This window comes from Adiantum capillus-veneris, chromosome 22, assembly GCF_014529385.1.
Source record: "Adiantum capillus-veneris isolate H3 chromosome 22, ASM1452938v2, whole genome shotgun sequence".
In the NCBI taxonomy this organism is placed as follows: domain Eukaryota; kingdom Viridiplantae; phylum Streptophyta; class Polypodiopsida; order Polypodiales; family Pteridaceae; genus Adiantum; species Adiantum capillus-veneris.
The window spans coordinates 25455481-25477686 of NC_140952.1; the positions used below are offsets into that span (position 1 = coordinate 25455481).

At 39.8% G+C, this 22206-nt stretch overlaps 1 protein-coding gene across 2 annotated transcripts in view; it reads right to left on the reverse strand.

Moving 5' to 3' along the window:
* Window positions 1-19042: 19042 nt before the first annotated feature.
* Window positions 19043-22206, reverse strand: part of LOC147429057 (Formyl transferase) — a 95729-nt gene continuing 92565 nt past the window's right edge. For both annotated transcript variants that reach the window (XR_015185792.1, XM_086494924.1), the window contains exons 4-5: window positions 19950-20076; window positions 19043-19704 (exon numbers count right to left, since the gene is read on the reverse strand). Coding sequence is in view for 1 of the 2 variants with exons in the window: in XM_086494924.1 (XP_086351050.1) it covers window positions 19591-19704; window positions 19950-20076 (241 nt within the window). In the remaining variant the exon portion in view is untranslated. The remainder of the gene's footprint in view (window positions 19705-19949; window positions 20077-22206) is intronic.

Sequence of the window (22206 nt, forward strand, 5' to 3'; positions counted from 1 at the left end):
AGATTGACTTCGACTAATCTGTCTTGTCATCGTGTCCCAACAGCATATTTGTCGGATTTTGCACCAAAACAAAAAAAACAAAAAGACTTTTTGTAAGTATGAACATATAATTACGAAACAATCTAATTTCTAGGTTATTATTAAAGTACAACATATGTAAGAGAGTAAAGTTAAATACTAACCAAGCCGAAGCTAGAACTTAAAATATCCATAAGGGCATTTAAGACCTTTGTGCCCACATACTTGCGCTTGTATGGTGTGGGGTCACGTCCAGTCATTGACCACTGTTAAAAACATACAAAGAAAATGTTATGTTAAAATTGAGAATTACAAATACCCATAACTACCAAACCGAAAGGGAAATACAAAAACACTTACAAAGTCGGCCTCAAATGACGTCCATCCATCACTCTCGAAGTGGTGCGAGCTGAGTAGGAGCTCCCCTTCTACTCACGCTCTGGCTGCCTCCTTTTGTTGCTTCCACTTGTCAGGATTCTTGTGTGTTGCTTGCTTTACATTCTTCCAATCTTCTTTGGCTAGCCAAACTGGCCTGTTCTACCCATGCTTTATTTCTTTCTGCACTTTGGGGTACTTGTGCTCGTAGTACTCGCGTATCTGCACCTTCATGAAGTCTTCATTGAAGCACTCATCTTGATTTGATACAGGAAACTCGTCATGCAGCATGCTGATGACTCTGTCTTTTGATTCATTTGTCACTTCACTCCACATGTAGTGTCAAAACACATGAGAGAAAAGGCCGCGCATGTGCAAGATAACCTTCTTGTCCTCGTCATCCAAGATGATGCTACCCCTCTGATGTCGACGAATATGGACAGCCCTCTCACCTGTGATGCGTGAATTTGGGTGTCAATGTAGGTGTCTTAACAGAGGTATCTCCACTGGAGTCTAGGCCCCAAAGCAAGGAGTGTCAAGTGGGGTGAGTCCAGGAGGAGTAGCAAGTGATGTGTAGCGAGGAACGCCCGATATCCGTGCAAAACCTGGAGTAGAGGACAACATTGTGGCTGGTGTGGGGGTGGGAAAATAAGGGGGAGTTAAGGAGCCTAGACGACTATGAGGCACTGTAGAAGCATCAATCGGTGCCTCTCCACAGCAACCGCCACCACCACTAGAGCGTCAGTGCCTAGAGGAGTGTGTAGATCGTCTAGTCAATACAAAACACTCGAAGCGTGTTGATCGCTCTGAAGCAAACAGAGACTCTGAAGTAGTGGAACAATGCGACTATGAGTCAGAGTTGTGGTGGCCCTCGTACCACCTCCTCCACTTGGGGTCCGAGGGAGGTCACCTACTAAAAATGTAATCTATCACGTGAGTTCAACAGAAGGGTATTTAAAGTTCTTGAAACGTACAGAAATATATATACAAAAGGGCATTATTTTTTCAAATTTGAAAAAAAAATATAGATTTTAAAAGAAAAGGGTATATTATATTTCTTTAAAAATTCACAGATAAGGGGTATTACAAACATGTCTTGAACGCACGTGATATGGTAGTTTTACACAATGTAGTGAATGCCCCGAGCTTGGGGTCCAAGGAAGCAAGAAATTGATCATCATCCATACCCTCCATTAAATACATGAACATTCAATCTTAATGATGAATGGAGAAGAAAATCCAAATAAGTTATTCACAATTTAAATTTCACAAGTTTAGCATAGAGACAAGAATGGGCAAAACTCTACGTGAATACAATATATATGATAAAAGGGAGCAAAATTGCTCAGATACAATCTCTATGGCTTTAAGATATCTCTCTCATCCTCGCATAACTCATCATAAATCCCTATGTCTATATATAGCTCTCCGTCTAGGAAAATGTCCTCCGTTTCATTTCATAGGTACTCCACATACATCCCATAGAGAGTAGCAGTCCCAGGCTCGTCTGGCACCACCTCAACAGCTTCCACCGATCTCCTCCACAAATGACAAGGTGATTGGAAAATTGTAGCCCTCATACATCCGTGCACTACGAGGGGCTACCTCTATGACATACGACCAGTTTTGTGCAGGTTTGTAGGATGGAATACCACCTGCAAGAGCCACATAACTTACATGAGTACTTCCATACGATTAGTTCTCTAAAGTTGGATGTTAAATATTTACAGACTTACCTGTTCACAATGCTCGGGTACTATCAAAATGTCTTGAAGGTCGGTCCACTTTTTGGTTGAGTCAATACCATCCACATTCCTAAGGCCAATTCTGGCTCCCAAAGTATCTTTCTTGCCAGTGAGATGGTCCCACAGTAGATTACCCACATTCTTGAATATGTGCATTGGATCAAGCAAGTGATTGATCATGAGTCTGGGCCAATATGGCAACTCGTACCATAGAGAGAATATCTTTATCCCTAGGGGCAAACTGCCATCACACATCTCCTCCTGCTCTAACCATGATCGAGAAGACACCCTTGGCAGTTCTCTTCCCAAAAAACCATTGCGTAAGTGCATTAAGTCTAGGGCCACATGTGACACATGCTCTATATTCACTTTTTCTAGAGCCCTGCATGTATACACATGACAATAAATCCACATGAGAAAAACAAAGGATTATAGTGTTTGAGTTTGAGTGTCACCTGAGCATTCTGCTAGTCTGAGATAGTCATGCATGGTCCACATCAGTAATCAAAGCATTTCATCGACTTGTGTGTACACTCATATCCACCACTTCTATGCCAATCCACAATTCTAATAGTGGACAAAGATACACATCCATATTCTTCACTTTATACCACCCCGACACAATCAAGCTTAGAAATAGGTGCCCTTTCTTGGTCGTCAACCACGGGGGAATGTTATAGTTGACAATGAAAACTGGCCATACACTGTAAGATGCCGACCTCTGACCAAATGGATTTATGCCATCCATAGCCAGGTTGAGGTGCAACTTTTGAGCTTCCTTCACAAAATCCGGCCATGTGTCGTCTATATGCTTCCATGCCGCGCAATCTACAGGGATCTGTAGCACACCGTCCAAAGATCTATTCTCCTCGTGCCATGATGCTAGAGTGGCCATGGACTTACATTCAAAGAAATGCTTGATGCGAGGCAGTAGAGGAAACTATCGCAACACCTTTGGCGGCACTTTTTGTTTGTGGAGATCTACTTGATATCTCTCAGAATCACATTTCATACACTTGTCCATGTCTATGTATTCCCCTTTGAAAAGAATGCAATCATTAGAACAAACGTGAACGAAATTGTATTCCATCCCCAAGTTTTGCAAGATCTTTCTTGCTTCCTCTCTGGAATCTGGCATCACGTTATTTGTTGGTAGTATGTGCTCTTTGAGCAATCTACACAGACAAAAAATGCAAAACACTTGTGTAAATAATTTGGTACATTATACATTCAGAGTTTTTTTATTGAAGTAGACACATTATAATAGATAACCTGAAAAGTGTTGTGATGCTAGTGTCACTTCATCCAAACTTTGCCTGCATGTTGAGAATACCAAGAGCGCCTTCAATCTAGACACTCATACTCCACCATACAATGGCTTATCGGCCTCACTTTTCATGTCATCGTAGATAAGCCTTCTAACTCCATGATCGTCTCGATTATTTTGTCAATCTTGGGCTCAAACATAGCCTTGTTGGGAATGTGCTCTGAATGATCACCCTTCGAGCTCTCAGAGGTTGCATCTTGTGGACTCACGTATGTTGCTTGAATAAAGCACCTCACAAACACGTCTATTGGTTTGCAACATTGCTGCCTGTTGGCAAGCATTGGAGTCCGACGAGTTGTAATTGTCAACAACTCGATCTATAATAGATGGTTCAAACTCGCCAAATTTACAAACGTGCTACAAAGAAATGTGTCTTGTCTATTGCACATCATGTTTGCATTGATCACAAGGACATAGGATCCTTGTTGAGAGATAGGCATTTCGGTTGGATGGCCCCACATCGTCGCCTGTAAAAACCTTGAGCCTGAACATAAATGTAATCTTCTCTTACTCTCCCCCATCTTGTATCTCTCTCTCTCTCTCTCTCTCTCTCTCTCTCTCTCTCTCTCTCTCTCTCTCTCGATATTCTTCGCGTGGTTTTTGTTTCATGCTTGGTAGTTCATTGCTTTCATCTCTCTCTACACTGACAATCAGAGCGCATTGGCAGTTGCGAGGAACCCATTTTTTCATGCTCGCACAAAGCACATTGAGGTGCATTACCACTATGTCAGAGAGAGGCTCTCAGCAGGAGAGATTAGCTTGGCTTATGTGCCAACACAAGACAACCTTGCAGATCTTTTCACAAAGGCATTGTCTCGTGAGAAGCTTGAAGCTTTCCACAAAGCTTTGGGATTACTCCCCTTTGTGGACTGATCCTGTCCGTAGGGCATGGCACTTCCCTTTACTCATGTGCTAGCTCTCGTTCACCGCATCACTCCAGGGGGGATTTGTTACCATATACATGTGGTAGTGATGTGTGTGAACACACTAGGACCGTCGGGGCATTTTTTCCCTCTTTAGGAGGTTTTTTCCCCTGTGCATTGTATATAAGCCCATCACTCTAGGGCTATCTATCTTTCCATTGCACACTAAGTTATACACTCTTTAATGTGTGCCTTGAGCTTCCTTCGTCTTCTCCAAGCTGTGTGTGTTTAAACCTCTGCAACCCTAATTCCAACAAAAGTGTCATAGATGTCATGTGAGCTTATATTATTGTCTGTGGTAAATGATAACAAAGGCTGAATAGAATCTTCCACAAATACAACACCTCGTGAAACCAAGATAATTGTTGTTTCTAGATGGTATAACATGTAACCTTACAAGATTGTAACCAATAAAAGTGAATTTGACAGCCTTATCATCTAATTTTTTGTGTTGCATTTGTGACATAAGCTTAAAAACAAAAAATGTACATGTGATCAATAGATGGCTTCTTATCATGCCATGCTTCATAAGGAATCATAGACTGCAAGGAATTTTTAGGACACATGTTAAGTACATAAGTAGCACACATGACAGCCTCAAGCCAAAACAAATGTGGTAAAGCTTACCACATGACATACATTGTGCCATCTTCATATGTGACTTGTTTTTTCTTTCAGCAATACCATTTTGTTGAGGTGTATGCAATAGTACATTGGTATTTTATCCCACAACTAGCTAGAGATGCATTAAATTCAAAAGACATAAACTCCCCCCCTTGATATGAACGGAGGGTACCCATAGTATATTTAGAGACATTTTCAACCATAACCAAAAATTTCTTGAGACACATGAACACTTTGTACATAGCTTTAAGTAGATACACCCCTGCATACCTGGAGTAATCATCAATCTAAGTCACGAAGTACAAGTGATTACCCAAGGATGGAGTTTCCATTGGCCCACAAACATCACTATGCACAAGTTGCAACCTGCATGTAGCCTTACTAAACCATCCTTTGGAAACTTTGAACAGTGCATCTTACCCAAAATATAGCCTTTAAAAACATGCTTAGAGGTGCTTCAAGAGGCGTCAAAGAAGTAACCATATTAGATTTTTGCAAATGTAGCAAACTGGCAAACACACACAACAAACGGGCAAAATTCAAATGCCCAAAACATGCATGCCAAAGTTTGGCATCTGAAAAAGCCTTTGAATCCACAATTGCATTTGCAAATTTTGCCTACACTTGTCATAAAAAGTGACCTTATAATGCCCATGTCACAAAATGCAAGATACAACAATTTCATCGCCAAACTGAGATCATGACATGTACATCTATCATCCACAAATTTGACAACAAGAACAAGTATTGCAAGTGTAGATACAAAAAAAGGTTCTTTTTTATCCCGGGGGCATAAAGTGGATCAACAAGTGTGATAGAACTACCATTTGCAGATTTAGCACAATCTTTCTGACTCCCTTGATTGGATAAGAGGCATTGTTTGCACAAGTTACTGTATCCATGAGGGATAGCCTCAAGAGAGGCAAACAAGTCACGATGAGAAGTACTTTACTTTGTACTACCACTATCAAAGTACCAAACATGTGACTCTGCAGCAAATTACAAACATGCATCATAGACAGAAGGATCTTAAGTACATTGCCCTAAATGCCCACTCTACATCTACATCAACACACAATCTCCATTTTGAGAGGATTCTACAACAGTTGCAATGGTAGTGGATGCGACCACTTTATTCTTGGCCTCTTTTGCCTTCAACTTAGGGCATTGCTTTATCAAGTGATCATTAGCCTTGCAATAATGGAAACACATTTCCTTCTTTTTTTCACCACAATTCTCGGACAAGTTGGTGCCAGTAGAGGCATTAGATATAGGTGATCTGCTACTACTCACTGAAGAACCATTAGAAGCAGATGCATTGCTATTACCACCTTTTCTTTGAGCACAACAAAAGCCTTTTGAATTGCATGTTGTTTAGCCCTGATCGTTCTTAAAAGTGACTCTTGTAATAGCAATGTGCATAATGCAGCAAACTTGACAGCTTGAGGGTTTCCTTGGGTCATAAGTCTCCAAGTACTAACAAGAGTTTGGAAACAGTTTGGTAATGCATCAAGAACAATCTGCACAAGTGAGCTGTAAAAAATATCTTCACCCGCAAAAATACCATCATAAAAAGTGTCAATGTCGCCTTTCTCTTGCATAATCTTTGACTCTAGCTCTTTATGAAGCAATGCAATTTTAGCCTCATTGCGACTTGTGTAAAGACAAGCTAGAGTATCCCAAGCGTGTTTTGTTGATTTTGCTAAGAGAATGTGAGAAGTAATATTGTGATTCAGAGATAAGGCAATCAACGCAACAACTTGCACATCTCTGACATCCCAACGAGATTGCTCCGCTATACATAAAACAACTCTAATAGTGACTTACCTACTAGAACATGCAGCATCCTCAACAAAGCGTATATCCACAGAATGGGAGCGTATATCATGACCTACACAACATTTCAAATTCCCTTTGACATAAGATAATGCATCATCATGTAAGCCCACATTGCGTAGTTATCCCCATCGAACTTATCCTCAACACAACAAACATCTTAAAAACATGTGTATTATTGTCACCCATGGCAAGTGACTACACTTGATGTGAAAACTCCTCCGAAAGAGGAAAAATCAAGTAGGACTAGCATGTGCTATATAGCACAACCCAAAGAGTACTATAAGAGACCTATTCTGCAAAAATTGCAATGATAAAAATTCTGTACCAAAGGAAAAAATTGCCTACATAGTGCCGCTTGTAGTGGAAAACGGAGGCCAAAATAAGCCCAAGCTCTAAGATCTCTCCCGCAGTATTACTCGAACTGATGAAACTCACCAAATCTCATCCAAATCAAAGAAAGTGAGCAAGGGGGTGCTGGCAAGGGGGTGCCCAGGGGGACGCAGCCTGCTCTGATACTAATTGTTGAGTTAGAGTTGCAGGGATGCGCACACAACTTGGAGAATATGAAGAAGCTCAAGGCACACAATAGAGAGTGTATTGCTTAGTGCCCAAATAGAAAGATAAATTATCCCTAGAGTGATGGGCGTATATATAATGCATAAGGGGAAAATCCTCCTAGTGAGGGGATGCCTTGGCGGTCCTAAGTGTGTTCACACACACCACTACCACATATATGGTAGCATGACCTTTAATAGCGTCACTTTTTTTTTGTATGATGTTCTTTTAATTCCAAGAGTAGTGTCTCACTTTTCTAACAAGAAATATTGGAGCTCACTTGCAAGGGGTAAGCGCCTATAGATCTCATACCAGACAAGAGGTAGTGCCTTTTGCAAGTTTCAAAAAGCTATGTATCAACTCCACTAATGACCATCAAAAGAAATTTGTATATCTTTATATTTTCATTGATTTGCTTGAGACATTGTTTACATGCATTCATGGACCATTTATAGTAAGGATGAGTTGTCACACTTGCAAGATTTTTTGATCCTAATGATGGAGTATTTATATAGTTATCTATATTTTCATTTCTCTTTATAATAATTGACCTACTACTCTGCCTATTACCAAACACATAAGTAAACATAATATCATCGACTACAAATAAGAAAATGAGAGAGAGAGAGAGAGAGAGAGAGAGAGAGAGAGAGAGAGAGAGAGAGAGAGAGAGAGATGAAATGAGATGTTATATTAGTGTCTTCCACATCATAGTGAATCTGATATAAGGTCTAGATAAAAAGAAAGAAACTAACTAAGCAAAAACACTACTAGAGCTATAAAAGGTGGGTATCAAGAGGCTAAAAGGTAACTTGGGTGTTATCTTAGAGATTATATGCAAAATAGTGGATATGTGTATCAAAATTCAAAGATGACTTGCACCAATCGGTGCATGATAGTGTCGATGTCCATGGTGAGAGTCTGCACATGGTGTCTCCCATGTCTCGCCAGTAGAGAGAGAGAGAGAGAGAGAGAGAGAGAGAGAGAGCTACATAAAGAGAATCTCTTAGAGTCAAAGCTCACCTATTCAAAGCCCATGTCCTCTGGTCTTATATCTAAGATCTCTTCTAGCCGCACCTTGTTGGTGCCAATGATGTCGATGTCACCATAGCTTTGTCTGCTTTATTGGAAAAAAAAACACCGATGCAAAAGAACTACTGATGCGGATACTAATGATGCTATTACCCATTTTCCCTCCCCTCAAATTGAATTTTGAAATTTTCCCATGGTGTCTTGGAGTGGTCTTAGCACTTGGAGACTCTCTAAGGCCAGTGTCTGGACTCCATACAATAGCACAATGACATTATACTCCTTAATGATGGATGACATACATTGCAAAAATTGTGCTTGGCTGCAAGATTTTCAATTTTAATGTGTGCTTTCAAATTTTCCTTCAATGTGAAGTATCTCTTCACATAAGTGAAGTCACCCTACACACAAAAATTGTCTTCTTTGATGCCCTTTTGCTTTGCTTGAGGTTGAAGTCGAGGCTCGAGAGAGTGCTTGGAGTAATGAAAGGTTCCCTCTTTGAGATGAAAATTTGAAGCTTTAGAACCTTTAGAAGTTGAAGTAGTTTTGGCTTTGCTGCAGGTCGGTGGGAGCCTTGGTGCAACATACCGTAGGAAGGGGTGCTTTGGTGGCGGAGCTGTAGCTTGGTGTGGGCCGCAGGAAGAGCTCCATAAAAATGTGAGCGTGTGAAGCCTCTCTTGCGGACCCACTGAGATAACCAAATTGAATTGCAATGCTTGAAGTCCGAGAGTTGGTTGTGGTGGTGCCAGGATTGGCTACTTACGGATTTGATCGAGCCCAATAGGTATTTCTAGAATTGGCTTTGGCGTCCATCCACTCTCCCCCAAAAATAGGCAAGGGTATTGACCCCAAGACCCCAAGAGCCAAGAATAGTGTGCCCAAATCAAGCTAGCCAACAAGCCCATGAGCTCTGCTTATGAAGCTTTATTCCAAAAAAAAAAATTATACTCAGTTCAGCAACAGTGCACACACACATGAATGCCCACACACCTAAATCAGATGGGGAGTGTTTTAGCTAATGGCGCCCAAATTAAGAGCTTGATGGCTCTAATGAAAACTGGAGCAGAGAATGCACATATAGAACTCACACACAAATCTAAAATTAGACATTTTTGGGATTGGAGATGAGGGGGCTCCCGGCTCAGAATGGAGCAATCAAGGGCTCTATCGAGAGCTTGCGAGAAGAGCTTCTGGATGAGATGATTAATGCTCGATAATTGCAAAATCAGGGAGATTAATCAGAGATGAAAACAACCAAAAAATTGACACCAAAAATGACTAGAAATGCAATAATGGGTGCTAATTGTCTCCCTAATCAAGCCTACCTACCCATGAAGGTAGTGGTCTCTTGGGTGTGCCAAGGATATACCCCACATAGCTAGATTATGACTTAATTAGTGAGAGATGCAAATAGTTACGAGAAATGCCAGTGGACCATAACGATGATTAAGAAATACTAATCACTCTAATAGAGATTCTAATCACTAACAAAAGTGTAATAATAAACCTAGCTAGCAGAACTTGGCACTCTGATACCACTTGATGGGAATTGGATCGTGCTAGCTAGGGTGGATGAAAGAGAAACATTGTGCACACAAGTGAGTGTGTGTAACCTAGATTATCACTCAAGTGAATTAGGTTCCAAGATGAATAAACATGGACTCATAAACACGATCTTGAGTAACTTCTAATCCATCACAAAGCTCACCATAAATAAGAGAGATGTAATAAAAACATGGAATGGATTTGTTTATTCATGAAATGAGTTTTAAGTAGCTCTCCAGCCTTGTACCACTACCAGTGGGATAATTCCACCTTTTCTCTCCTTGACTCATACTCTAGTGACTCTAGGACAAAGCTCACACCTCACAATAGTCACGTGAGTAAAGGAAAGCTTCTTCTAAATATAGGCCAAAACGTTTGAGCATGGTTACTTGGCTGAATTTTTCATTTGTGGCACATATTGTCACTTGTCTCAAAGAATTGAGAAAATGTTTCTTGAAGCCCCCAAACTTTGTAAACCAAGTCACAAGAAAGCACATCAATTAGTTGGGGATGTGTTCTTTCTAGCAATGTGCTTTTCTAAAGGTTGGTCACTTAAATTACAAAATACTTTATCATCTTTGTATCTTTTTTCTTCGTTTTTGCAATTGCTAGGAGTCAAATGAGACAAGTTGCAACTACTTTAACAAAATCACAACATTGTGCTCTCATCTCTATTACTAACTGCCTATGCATAAAGCTCTTTTGTAAGGTGTTTGACAATGCAATGGCATCAAGTTGACTGGGGCCTTCGTGAGCCTTGCCACTTATTCGTTTGTACTCAACCTTTTTGAACTACTAGAGTAAAAGTTTCCTTTTCAGAGTTTAAATAACCAAACTATTTACTATGAAAATTCACCTTCACACAAGCATGTGCAATGACAAGCATACTTTGCGATAAGATAGTGGCTTTTGCCTTAAAGTACACATTATTTCTCAGGTTCGGACTTCATGACATTGCCCGTCTAGGTGTTGAATGGGAGTACTACTTATTCTGAGTGCTTTGAAGCATGTTGAAAATGGTTCTTCTTAACCACTAAGAACCCAAGCATGTTGAGAGCTATCTGGCGCATGCAAAAATAGCCACCTTGCTTTAAACCATTTTGAATTGAATAGCCATATTGCTATCAATTACTTTGTGCAATGCTTCGAGGCAATTATTTTAGTGCATTCAATCAACTTCACTTGTTCTCCTTTCCCATAATCAACAAGAAATTCTTTGAGAATTTGCACTTGCATCTGCACAACGCTCTCTTGGATGTGCGCATAATTGTGGCACCCAATTAGGATCATGACAGACAGGGCAATGATTTGCACATGAACGACGAATCGAAGGCACACCATCTTCTCTCCAAAATATTTGATCTTCACAAATTGCCGCCACAACCTCTGGATAAAGCTTGTGTTTGTGCATAACCATACAACATGAAAGCTCTACATGGTTATAACTAGGGGTAAAGCAAGACGTTTCTTTAAGGCCAAAACAAAACTTATCAACCATGTAAACTCATAAGCAACACATTAAATGGTGACCTAAGAATAAAAGCTTAAAAATGCATCAATACATATGTTTCTGTCTTGTGTAAGATCACTATGGCAAAGAACATGATGAGGTGACACACATCGCATGAAAGATGCTAGTTAACTACCTCCTTCAAGCCACGAGTGCAAAGATCTTGTGGTGTATCGTGTGCTAGCACCGGAACTACTCTTTGTTCAACAATTGAGCCATTATCATACTTCTCATCAACAAAGTGGATGGCGGGACCAGAATATTTGCAGTTCAAAGAGTAAAAATTGAAAGAGTGAGTTCCAAGTACATGTGCTCGTTATGCAGGGGAGGGGGGGGGGGGGGGGGGAATCTCATAAAGATGAATAGAAATTTTGGCATCAGGGAACAAGTTATCAAACAGAGAGAGATGAAAACCTAATATTTAGAGACGTCTCACTAAAATAAGGACTATCTCTAAAAGTTAGCAGTAGCACATGAGCGTGTGCTAAAGCCTATTCATTGCGCTTTTCACTAGGTTGTGAATGAGACATCATCTTGTTGTGTATGTTTTTATGCCTTGGCCAAAGCCTCTATGAATAAATACTACAAATTATCTTAGCACTATGGTACAAGTTATTGAGGCAGTTAGCAACCCTATGCAATAACTACTTCAATGCATAAGACTTCTTTGACAGCATGTAAAACATATCATTTTTTGAGCCTATGCATAAAGCTCTTTTGCAAGGTGTTTCACAATGCAATGGCATCAAGTTGACAGGGGCCTTCGTGAGCCTTGCCACTTATTCGTTTCTACTCAACCTCTTTGAATTAAAAGAGTAAAATTTTCCTTCTTTTATTTTAAATAACCAAACTATTCAATATGAAAATTCTCCTTCACACAAGCATGTGCAATGACAAGCATACTTTGCCATAAGATAGTGGCTTTTTCCTTAAAGTACACATTATTTCTCAGGCTCGGACTTCATGACATTGCCCTGAGTGCTTTCAAGCATGCTGAAATTGGTTCTTCTTAACCACTAAGAACCCAAGCATGTTGAGAGCTATCTGACGCATGCAAAAATTGACAAGCCTCTTGATTTCAACCATTTTGAATTGAATACCCATATTGCTATCAATTACTTGGTGCAATGCTTCAAGGCAATTATTTTTGTGCAATCAATCAACTTCACTTGTTCTCCTTTTTCATAATCAACAAGAAATTCTTTGAGAATTTGCACTTGCATCTGCACAACACGCTCTTGGATGTGCGTATAATTGTGGCACCCAATTAGGATCATGACAGACAAGGCAATGATTTGCACATAGAATTGCAATGCCAGCAAGCAAAAGGTGGAGCACATACTCATAAAGCCTTTCTTTCTTTCCCCTCTCCCTCTATGAAAGATGGCATTTTGGATGCACAAATTTGTTTAGTATGGCAACTAAGCAATTTGGTTAACTGATAACAAGGAAGATGGATTTGTTCATGAAAAATTGAATTCCACCTCACCTATCCTTATTTCCTAAACATTTTTTTTTTTATTGACAATGTATGTGTCCATCTCCCCAATATACCCACGCATCAATAAGAGAGCCGAAAATCCGCCCTAGTCCATTGAAAGTACTAATTGTATTATTCACCTCTCTATCTTCAGCAAGGGTCCAAGGTTGCAACTGGCTTCCAAGAAACCGATCGGTACAACAAAGACCCAACACTACGATGAAGCATAAGAAACTATATAAAACCGCTCCATTTTCAAAAGCAGACATTCAGGACTCTTTATGTAGCTCTAAACTCAATAATACTCTGCCTCATCCCATGAACGACGAATCAAAGGCACACCATCTTCTCTCCAAAAAATTCGATCTTCACAAATTGCCGCCACAACCTCTGGATAAAGCTTGTGTGTCTGCATAACCATACAACATAAAAGCTCTACATGGTTATAACTAGGGGTAAAGCAAGATGTTTCTTTAAGGCCAAAACAAAACTTATCAACCATGGTAAACTCATAAACAACACATTAAATGGTGACCTAAGCATAAAAGCTTAAAAATGCATCAATACATACGCTTCGGTCTTTATGTAAGATCACTATGGAAAAGAACATGATGAGGTGACACACATCTCATGAAAGATGGTAGTATATACTACCTCCTTCAAGACACGAGCGAAAATATCTTCTGGTGTATAGTGTGGTAGCACCGGAACTACTCTTTGTGCAACAATTGAGCCATGATCGTACTTTTCATCAACACAGTGGATGGTTGCACCAGAATATCTACAGTTTAGAGAGTAAAAAGTGAGTTCCAAGTACATGTGCTACTTATGAAGGGGGGGGGACGGGGGGGATCTCATAAAGATGAACAGAAATTTTGGCATCAGCGAACAAGTTATCAAACAGAGAGAGATGAAAACCTAATATTTAGAGACATCTCACTAAAATAAGGACTATCTCTAAAAGTTAGCAGTAGCACATAAGCGTGTGCTAAAATAATATATAGCACGGATAATCAATCTGACCTTTATTATCACACTTAAATAATATATAGCTCACAACATGGACAAATAATATTTCCAACGCTTTTGTATTCGAATGGTGCAATTCTCGTAAGACTAAGAGAGCTTAAGAGTTCAAAAGCCTTAGAGTTGAATGTAAAAAAACAACCTTCAAATTGTCTAGAATGAACGAAAAATTTAGATATTCTTTAGTGTCAAGCCTATTGTTGGTCACCTTAGTAACGCACAAATGCATCGTGAACCAAGTCATTTGTACAAATCCCCTCGCATAACATTGTTTTGATATATGATTATTTGATAGTAAGTTTTCCTAAAACATTTGGCAAGTTCATACATGTAATGAGGATACTAAATACACTATTCTTCAACATGTGCACTTGTAGGGACTGGTCTCTAAGCCTACATACATGTTGGAGATATGTCATCACCAGATGGTGGCATCCCACGTAACATAGCATAGTTGTATGGCCACATTGGCCTTGCATATGCATTTTCCTCCATTTTCAATCTTCTGGCCTTTTTCCGGTCCATTTGTCCCATTTTTTGGTCCTTCCCCTAATTTGCATCTCTCTTAGGTCAATACCAAGTATATAGGTGGCCCTTGCTCCTCATTCTCATTTATCCAATTGTGTTAGCATCTCATCCATTATTGATTTATTACTCTTGTCTTATTCTCTCTCGTCTCTCCGCTCCTCTCGTTGTTTGTCTCATGCTGCTCTCCTCACTCCTTCATGGTATCAAAGCATAAAGAAGGTTGAAGACGGTAAGAGACTCATGACCTGTGGGTTTTTAAAGAGATTCAGCATAGGACCAAGTTCTTGCGTTAATTTTTTTGCAAGTTTAAAATCAACTTGCATTTTTTGTTAACGTTGTCTACATCTTCTGAAGAAGCGACAGACCTTCAACCCCTGATCGACTTTCAAGCAATTTTTTCTCTTTCGGACTCTCCTCTTTGCCATGAGCAGTAGCTGCGTTTTTTTAACCTTGCTAAGCGTGGCTCTCCAGCCGGCTATAGCCCGAGTTAGCCACAATCAAAATAGGCAGCTTTCTTCCTACCCGGTTCTCCTCAAACCAAGAGGCACTGTTTTTTAGTCTGTAGATCTCTCCTTGTTGGAGGCTCTCCCGGCACTCCACCCACAAGATTTGGCCTCTGCAACCTCCAACGTTTTACAAGCGTTTACCCACACAACAATAAGAGAGCCAAAACTCCGCCCTAGTCCATTGAAAGTACTAATTGTATTATTTACCTCTCTATCATTAGCAAGGGTCCAAGGTTGCAACTGGCTTCCAAGAAACCGATCGGTACAACAAAGACCCAACACTACGATGAAGAATAACAAACTATACAAAAACACTCCATTTTCAAAAGCACACGTTCAACACTCTTTATGTAGCTCTAAACTCAATAATATTCAGCCTCATCCCATGAACGATGAATCAAAGCCACACCATCTTCTCTCCAAAAAATTTGATCTTCACAAATTGCCGCCACAACCTATGGATAAAGGTTGTGTTCCTGCATAACCATACAACATGAAAGCTCTACATGGTTATAACTAGGGGTAAAGCAAGATGTTTCTTTAAGGCCAAAACAAAACTTATCAACCATGGTAAACTCATAAGAAACGCATTAAATGGTGACCTAAGCATAAAAGCCCAAAAAATGCATCAATACGTACGCTTCGGTCTTGATGTAAGATCACTATGGCAAAGAACATGATGAGGTGACACACATCTCATGAAAGATGCTAGTATAACTATCTCCTTCAAGCCACAAGTGGAAAAGATCTTCTGGTGTATCATGTGGTAGCACCGGAACTACTCTTTGTTCAACAATTGAGCCATGATCATACTTCTCATCAACAAAGTGGATGGTTGGACCAGAATATCTGCAGTTCAGAGAGTAAAAATTGGAAGAGTGAGTTCCAAGTACATGTGCTCGTTATGAAGGGGGGGAAAATCTCATAAAGATGAACAGAAATTTCGGCATCAAGGAACAAGTTATCAAACACAGAGAGATGAAACCTTAATATTTAGAGACGTCTCACTAAAATAAGGACTATCTCTAAAAGTTAGCAATAGCACATGAGGGTGTGCTAAAGCCTATTCATTGCGCTTTTCACTAGGTTGTGAATGAATCATCATCCTGTTGTGTATGTTTTTATGCCTTGGCCAAAGCCTCTATGAATAAACACTACAAATTATCCTAGCACTATGGTACAACTTATTGAGGCAATTAGCAACCCTATGCAATAACTGCTTCAATGCATAACACTTCTTTGACAGCATGTTAAACACATCATTTTTGGAGCCTATGCATAAAGCTCTTTTGCAAGGTGTTTGACAATGCAATGGCATCAAGGTGACCGAGGCCTTCGTGAGCCTTGCCACTTATTCGTTTCTACTCAACCTCTTTGAATTAAAAAAGAGGGAAAGTTTCCTTTTCAAAATTTAAATAACCAAACTATTTAATATGAAAATTCTCCTTCACACAAGCATGTGCAATGACAAGCATACTTTCCTATAAGATAGTGGCTTTTGTTAAAGTACACATTATTTCTCAGTTTCGAACTTCATGACATTGCCCGTCTAGGTGTTGAATGGGAGTACTACTTATTCTGAGTGCTTTCAAGCATGCTGAAAATGGTTCTTCTTAACCACTAAGAACCCAAGCATGTTGAGAGCTATCTGACGCATGCAAAAATTGACAAGCCTCTTGATTTCAACCATTTTGAATTGGATACCCATATTGCTATCAATTACTTGGTGCAATGCTGCAAGGCAATTATTTTTGTGCATTCAATCAACTTCACTTGTTCTCCTCTCCCATAATCAGCAAGAAATGCTTTGAGAGTTTGCACTTGCATCTGCACAATGCTCTCTTGGATGTGCGTATATAATTCTGGCACCCAATTCGGATCATGACAGACAAGGCAATGATTTGCACATAGAATTGCAATGCCAGCAAGCAAAAGGTGAAGCACATACTGATAAAGCATATCTTTCTTTTACCTCTCCCTCTATGAAAGATAGCATTTTGGATGCACAAATTTGCTTAGTATGGCAACTAAGCAATTTGGTTAACTGATAACAAGGAAGATGGATTCTCATGAAAAATAGAATTCCACCTGACTTATCCTTATTTCCCACACCTTTTTTTTTAATTGAACAATGTGTGTGTCCATCTCCCCAATATACCCACACAACAATAAGAGAGCCAAAACTCCGCCCTAGTCCATTGAAAGTACTAATTGTATTATTTACCTCTCTATCATTAGCAAGGGTCCAAGGTTGCAACTGGCTTCCAAGAAACCGATCGGTACAACAAAGACCCAACACTACGATGAAGAATAATAAACTATACAAAAACGCTCCATTTTCAAAAGCAGACGTTCAACACTCTTTATGTAGCTCTAAACTCAATAATATTCAGCCTCATCCCATGAACGATGAATCAAAGGCACACCATCTTCTCTCCAAAAAATTTGATCTTCACAAATTGCCGCCACAACCTATGGATAAAGGTTGTGTTCCTGCATAACCATACAACATGAAAGCTCTACATGGTTATAACTAGGGGTAAAGCAAGATGTTTCTTTAAGGCCAAAACAAAACTTATCAACCATGGTAAACTCATAAGAAACGCATTAAATGGTGACCTAAGCATAAAAGCCCAAAAAATGCATCAATACGTACGCTTCGGTCTTGATGTAAGATCACTATGGCAAAGAACATGATGAGGTGACACACATCTCATGAAAGATGCTAGTATAACTATCTCCTTCAAGCCACAAGTGGAAAAGATCTTCTGGTGTATCGTGTGGTAGCACCGGACCTACTCTTTGTTCAACAATTGAGCCATGATCATACTTCTCATCAACAAAGTGGATGGTTGGACCAGAATATCTGCAGTTCAGAGAGTAAAAATTGGAAGAGTGAGTTCCAAGTACATGTGCTCGTTATGAAGGGGGGGGAAATCTCATAAAGATGAACAGAAATTTCGGCATCAAGGAACAAGTTATCAAACACAGAGAGATGAAACCTTAATATTTAGAGACGTCTCACTAAAATAAGGACTATCTCTAAAAGTTAGCAATAGCACATGAGGGTGTGCTAAAGCCTATTCATTGCGCTTTTCACTAGGTTGTGAATGAATCATCATCCTGTTGTGTATGTTTTTATGCCTTGGCCAAAGCCTCTATGAATAAACACTACAAATTATCCTAGCACTATGGTACAACTTATTGAGGCAATTAGCAACCCTATGCAATAACTGCTTCAATGCATAACACTTCTTTGACAGCATGTTAAACACATCATTTTTGGAGCCTATGCATAAAGCTCTTTTGCAAGGTGTTTGACAATGCAATGGCATCAAGGTGACCGAGGCCTTCGTGAGCCTTGCCACTTATTCGTTTCTACTCAACCTCTTTGAATTAAAAAAGAGGGAAAGTTTCCTTTTCAAAATTTAAACAACCAAACTATTTAATATGAAAATTCTCCTTCACACAAGCATGTGCAATGACAAGCATACTTTCCTATAAGATAGTGGCTTTTGTTAAAGTACACATTATTTCTCAGTTTCGAACTTCATGACATTGCCCGTCTAGGTGTTGAATGGGAGTACTACTTATTCTGAGTGCTTTCAAGCATGCTGAAAATGGTTCTTCTTAACCACTAAGAACCCAAGCATGTTGAGAGCTATCTGACGCATGCAAAAATTGACAAGCCTCTTGATTTCAACCATTTTGAATTGAATACCCATATTGCTATCAATTACTTGGTGCAATGCTTCAAGGCAATTATTTTTGTGCATTCAATCAACTTCACTTGTTCTCCTTTCCCATAATCAGCAAGAAATGCTTTGAGAGTTTGCACTTGCATCTGCACAATGCTCTCTTGGATGTGCGTATATAATTCTGGCACCCAATTCGGATCATGACAGACAAGGCAATGATTTGCACATAGAATTGCAATGCCAACAAGCAAAAGGTGAAGCACATACTGATAAAGCATATCTTTCTTTTACCTCTCCCTCTATGAAAGATAGCATTTTGGATGCACAAATTTGCTTAGTATGAATAAACACTACAAATTATCGATCATGACAGACAAGGCAATGATTTGCACATGAAATTGCCTTGCCAGCAACAAAAAGGTGGAGAACATATTGATAAAGCCTTTTTTTTCCTCTCCCTCTATGAAAGATGGCATTTTGGATGCACAAATTTTCTTAGTATGGCAACTAAGCAATTTGGTTAACTGATACCAAGAAAGATGGATTTGTTCATGAAAAATTGAATTCCACGTCACCTATCCTTATTTCCTAAACTTTTTTTTTTTAATTGAACAATGTGCATGTCCATCTCCCCAATATACCCACACATCAATAAGAGAGCCAAAAACCCGCCCTAGTCCATTGAAAGTACTAATTGTATTATTCACCTCTCTATCTTTAGCAAGGGTCCAAGGTTGCAACTGGCATGCAAGAAACGAATCGGTACAACAAAGACCCAACACTATGATGAAGCATAAGAAACTATATAAAACCGCTCCGTTTTCAAAAGCAGACACTCAGGACTCTTTATGTAGCTCTAAACTCAATAATATTCAGCCTCATCCCATGAACGACGAATCAAAGGCACACCATCTTCTCTCCAAAAAACTCGATCTTCACAAATTGCCGCCACAACCTCTGGATAAAGCTTGTGTTCCTGCATAACCATACAACATGAAAGCTCTACATGGTTATAACTAGGGGTAAAGCAAGATGTTTCTTTAAGGCCAAAACAAAACTTATCAATCATGGTAAACTCATAAGCAACACATTAAATGGTGACCTAAGCATAAAAGCTTAAAAATGCATCAATACATACGCTTCGGTCTGGATGTAAGATCACTATGGCAAAGAACATGATGAGGTGAGACACATCTCATGAAACATGGTAGTATATACTACCTCCTTCATGACACGAGCGGAAAGATCTTCTGGTGTATCGTGTGGTAGCACCGGAACTACTCTTTGTGCAACAATTGAGCCATGATCATACTTTTCATCAACAAAGTGGATGGTTGGACCAGAATATCTGCAGTTCAGAGAGTAAAAAGTGAGTTCCAAGTACATGTGCTCGTTATGAAGGGGGGGGAAATCTCATAAAGATGAACAGAAATTTTGGCATCAGTGAACAAGTTATCAAACAGAGAGAGATGAAAACCTAATATTTAGAGACGTCTCACTAAAATAAGGACTATCTCTAAAAGTTAGCAGTAGCACATGAGTGTGTGCTAAAATAATATATAGCACCGATAATCAATCTGGCCTTTATTATCACACTTAAATAATATATAGCTCACAACATGGACAAATAATATTTCCAACTCTTTTGTATTCGAATGGTGCAATTCTCGTAAGATCAGGAGAGCTTAAGGGTTCAAAAGCCTTACAGTTGAATGTAAAAAAAACAACCTTCAAATTGTCTAGAATGAACAAAAAATTTAGATATTTTTTAGTGTCAAGCCCATTGTTGGTCACCTTAGTAGCGCACAAATGCATCGTCAACCAGGTCATGCGTACAAATCCCCTCGCATAACATTGTTTTGATATATGATTATTTGATAGTAAGTTTGCCTAAAACGTTTGGCAAGTTCATACATGTAATGAGGATACTAAATACACTATTCTTCAACATGTGCACTTGTAGGGACTGGTCTCTAAGCCTACATACATGTTGGAGATATGTCATCACCAAATGGTGGTAGCCCACGTAACATAGCATAGTTGTATGGCCACATTGGCCTTGCATATGCATTTTCCTCCATTTTCAGTCTTCTGGCCTTTTTTCGGTCCATTTGCCCCTTTTTTTGGTCCTTCCCCTAATTTGCAACTCTCTTAGGTCAATACCAAGTATATAGGTGGCCCTTGCTCCTCATTCTCATTTATCCAATTGTGTTAGCATCTCATCCATTATTGATTTATTGCTCTTGTCTTATATTCTCTCGTCTCTCCGCTCCTCTCGGTGTTTGTCTCATGTTGCTCTCCTCACTCCTTCATGGTATCAAAGCATAAAGAAGGTTGAAGACGGTAAGAGACTCATGACTTGTGGTTTTTTAGAGAGATTCAACACAGGACCAAGTTCTTGCGTAATTTTTTTGCAAGTTTAAAATAAACTTGCATTTTTTGTTAATGTTGTCTACATCTTCTGAAGAAGCCGCAGAGCTTCAACCCCTGATCGGCTTTCAAGCAATTTTTTCTCTTCCAGGCTCTCCTCTTTGCCATGAGCAGTAGCCGCGTTTTTTTAACCTTCCTAACCGTGGCTCTCCAACCGGCTATAGCCCAAGTTAGCCACAATCAAAATAGGCAGCTTTCTTCCTACCATGTTCTCCTCAAACCAAGAGGCAGTATTTTTTAGTCCGCAGATCTCTCCTTGTGGGAGGCTCTCCCGGCTCTCAACCCACAAGATTTGGCCTCTGCAACCTCCAACGTTTTACAAGTGTTTACCCTACGCTACATACCTCTGGCAGCTAGCTGCCTCTGGTTGCGTTTTTCTACTTTCCTACATTTGCGCCCGTCATGTGTGAGCTTTGCTACGTTTTTTTACTGATGATGGTTGAGGTTATCCAAGCAACAACCATCTCCATGTGGCTGACTTTTTTTTTTCTTTTTTTTACAACCATTCACTCTCACAAGTTGATGACATGGCATAGCTCTAAAAGGGATTAGGCCCTTACAATGGACCCCTGCAAATGGACAAACGGGTCGAAAAGCAGAAAAATAAAACCTGCGCAACTAATAACGTGGCTGCTAATTTTGCAAAAACTGCCACAAATCATGGACTGCTAACACGGCATCCATACGGACAGCTTTGGTAGTTTTTGGGCGACAGCTTTTGGACTCCCAACTTTTAGCACGTAGTGCTTTTGGGGGGCGCCCCGTTTAGGGGCCCCATGTAAACCTTTACAAGTGTGCCCAAGGCTCCCTCTCTAGCAGCTTAGCTTGGGAGCACTGCAGAAAGGAGACCCTCGGCTTTTGTGATCAATCAAGAAAGAAATACCAAAAGGGACACAAGTCTTTGGGGCCAGTGCATCTGGAAGCACAACTCCTCAGCTCCGTGTTGACTCTCTCTCTCTCTCTCTCTCTCTCTCTGTTTGCAGTGTTTGTTTGTGTGTTGCTATTGATTTCTCACTTGGGTGTCCAAGCCTATTACACTGGTATCAAA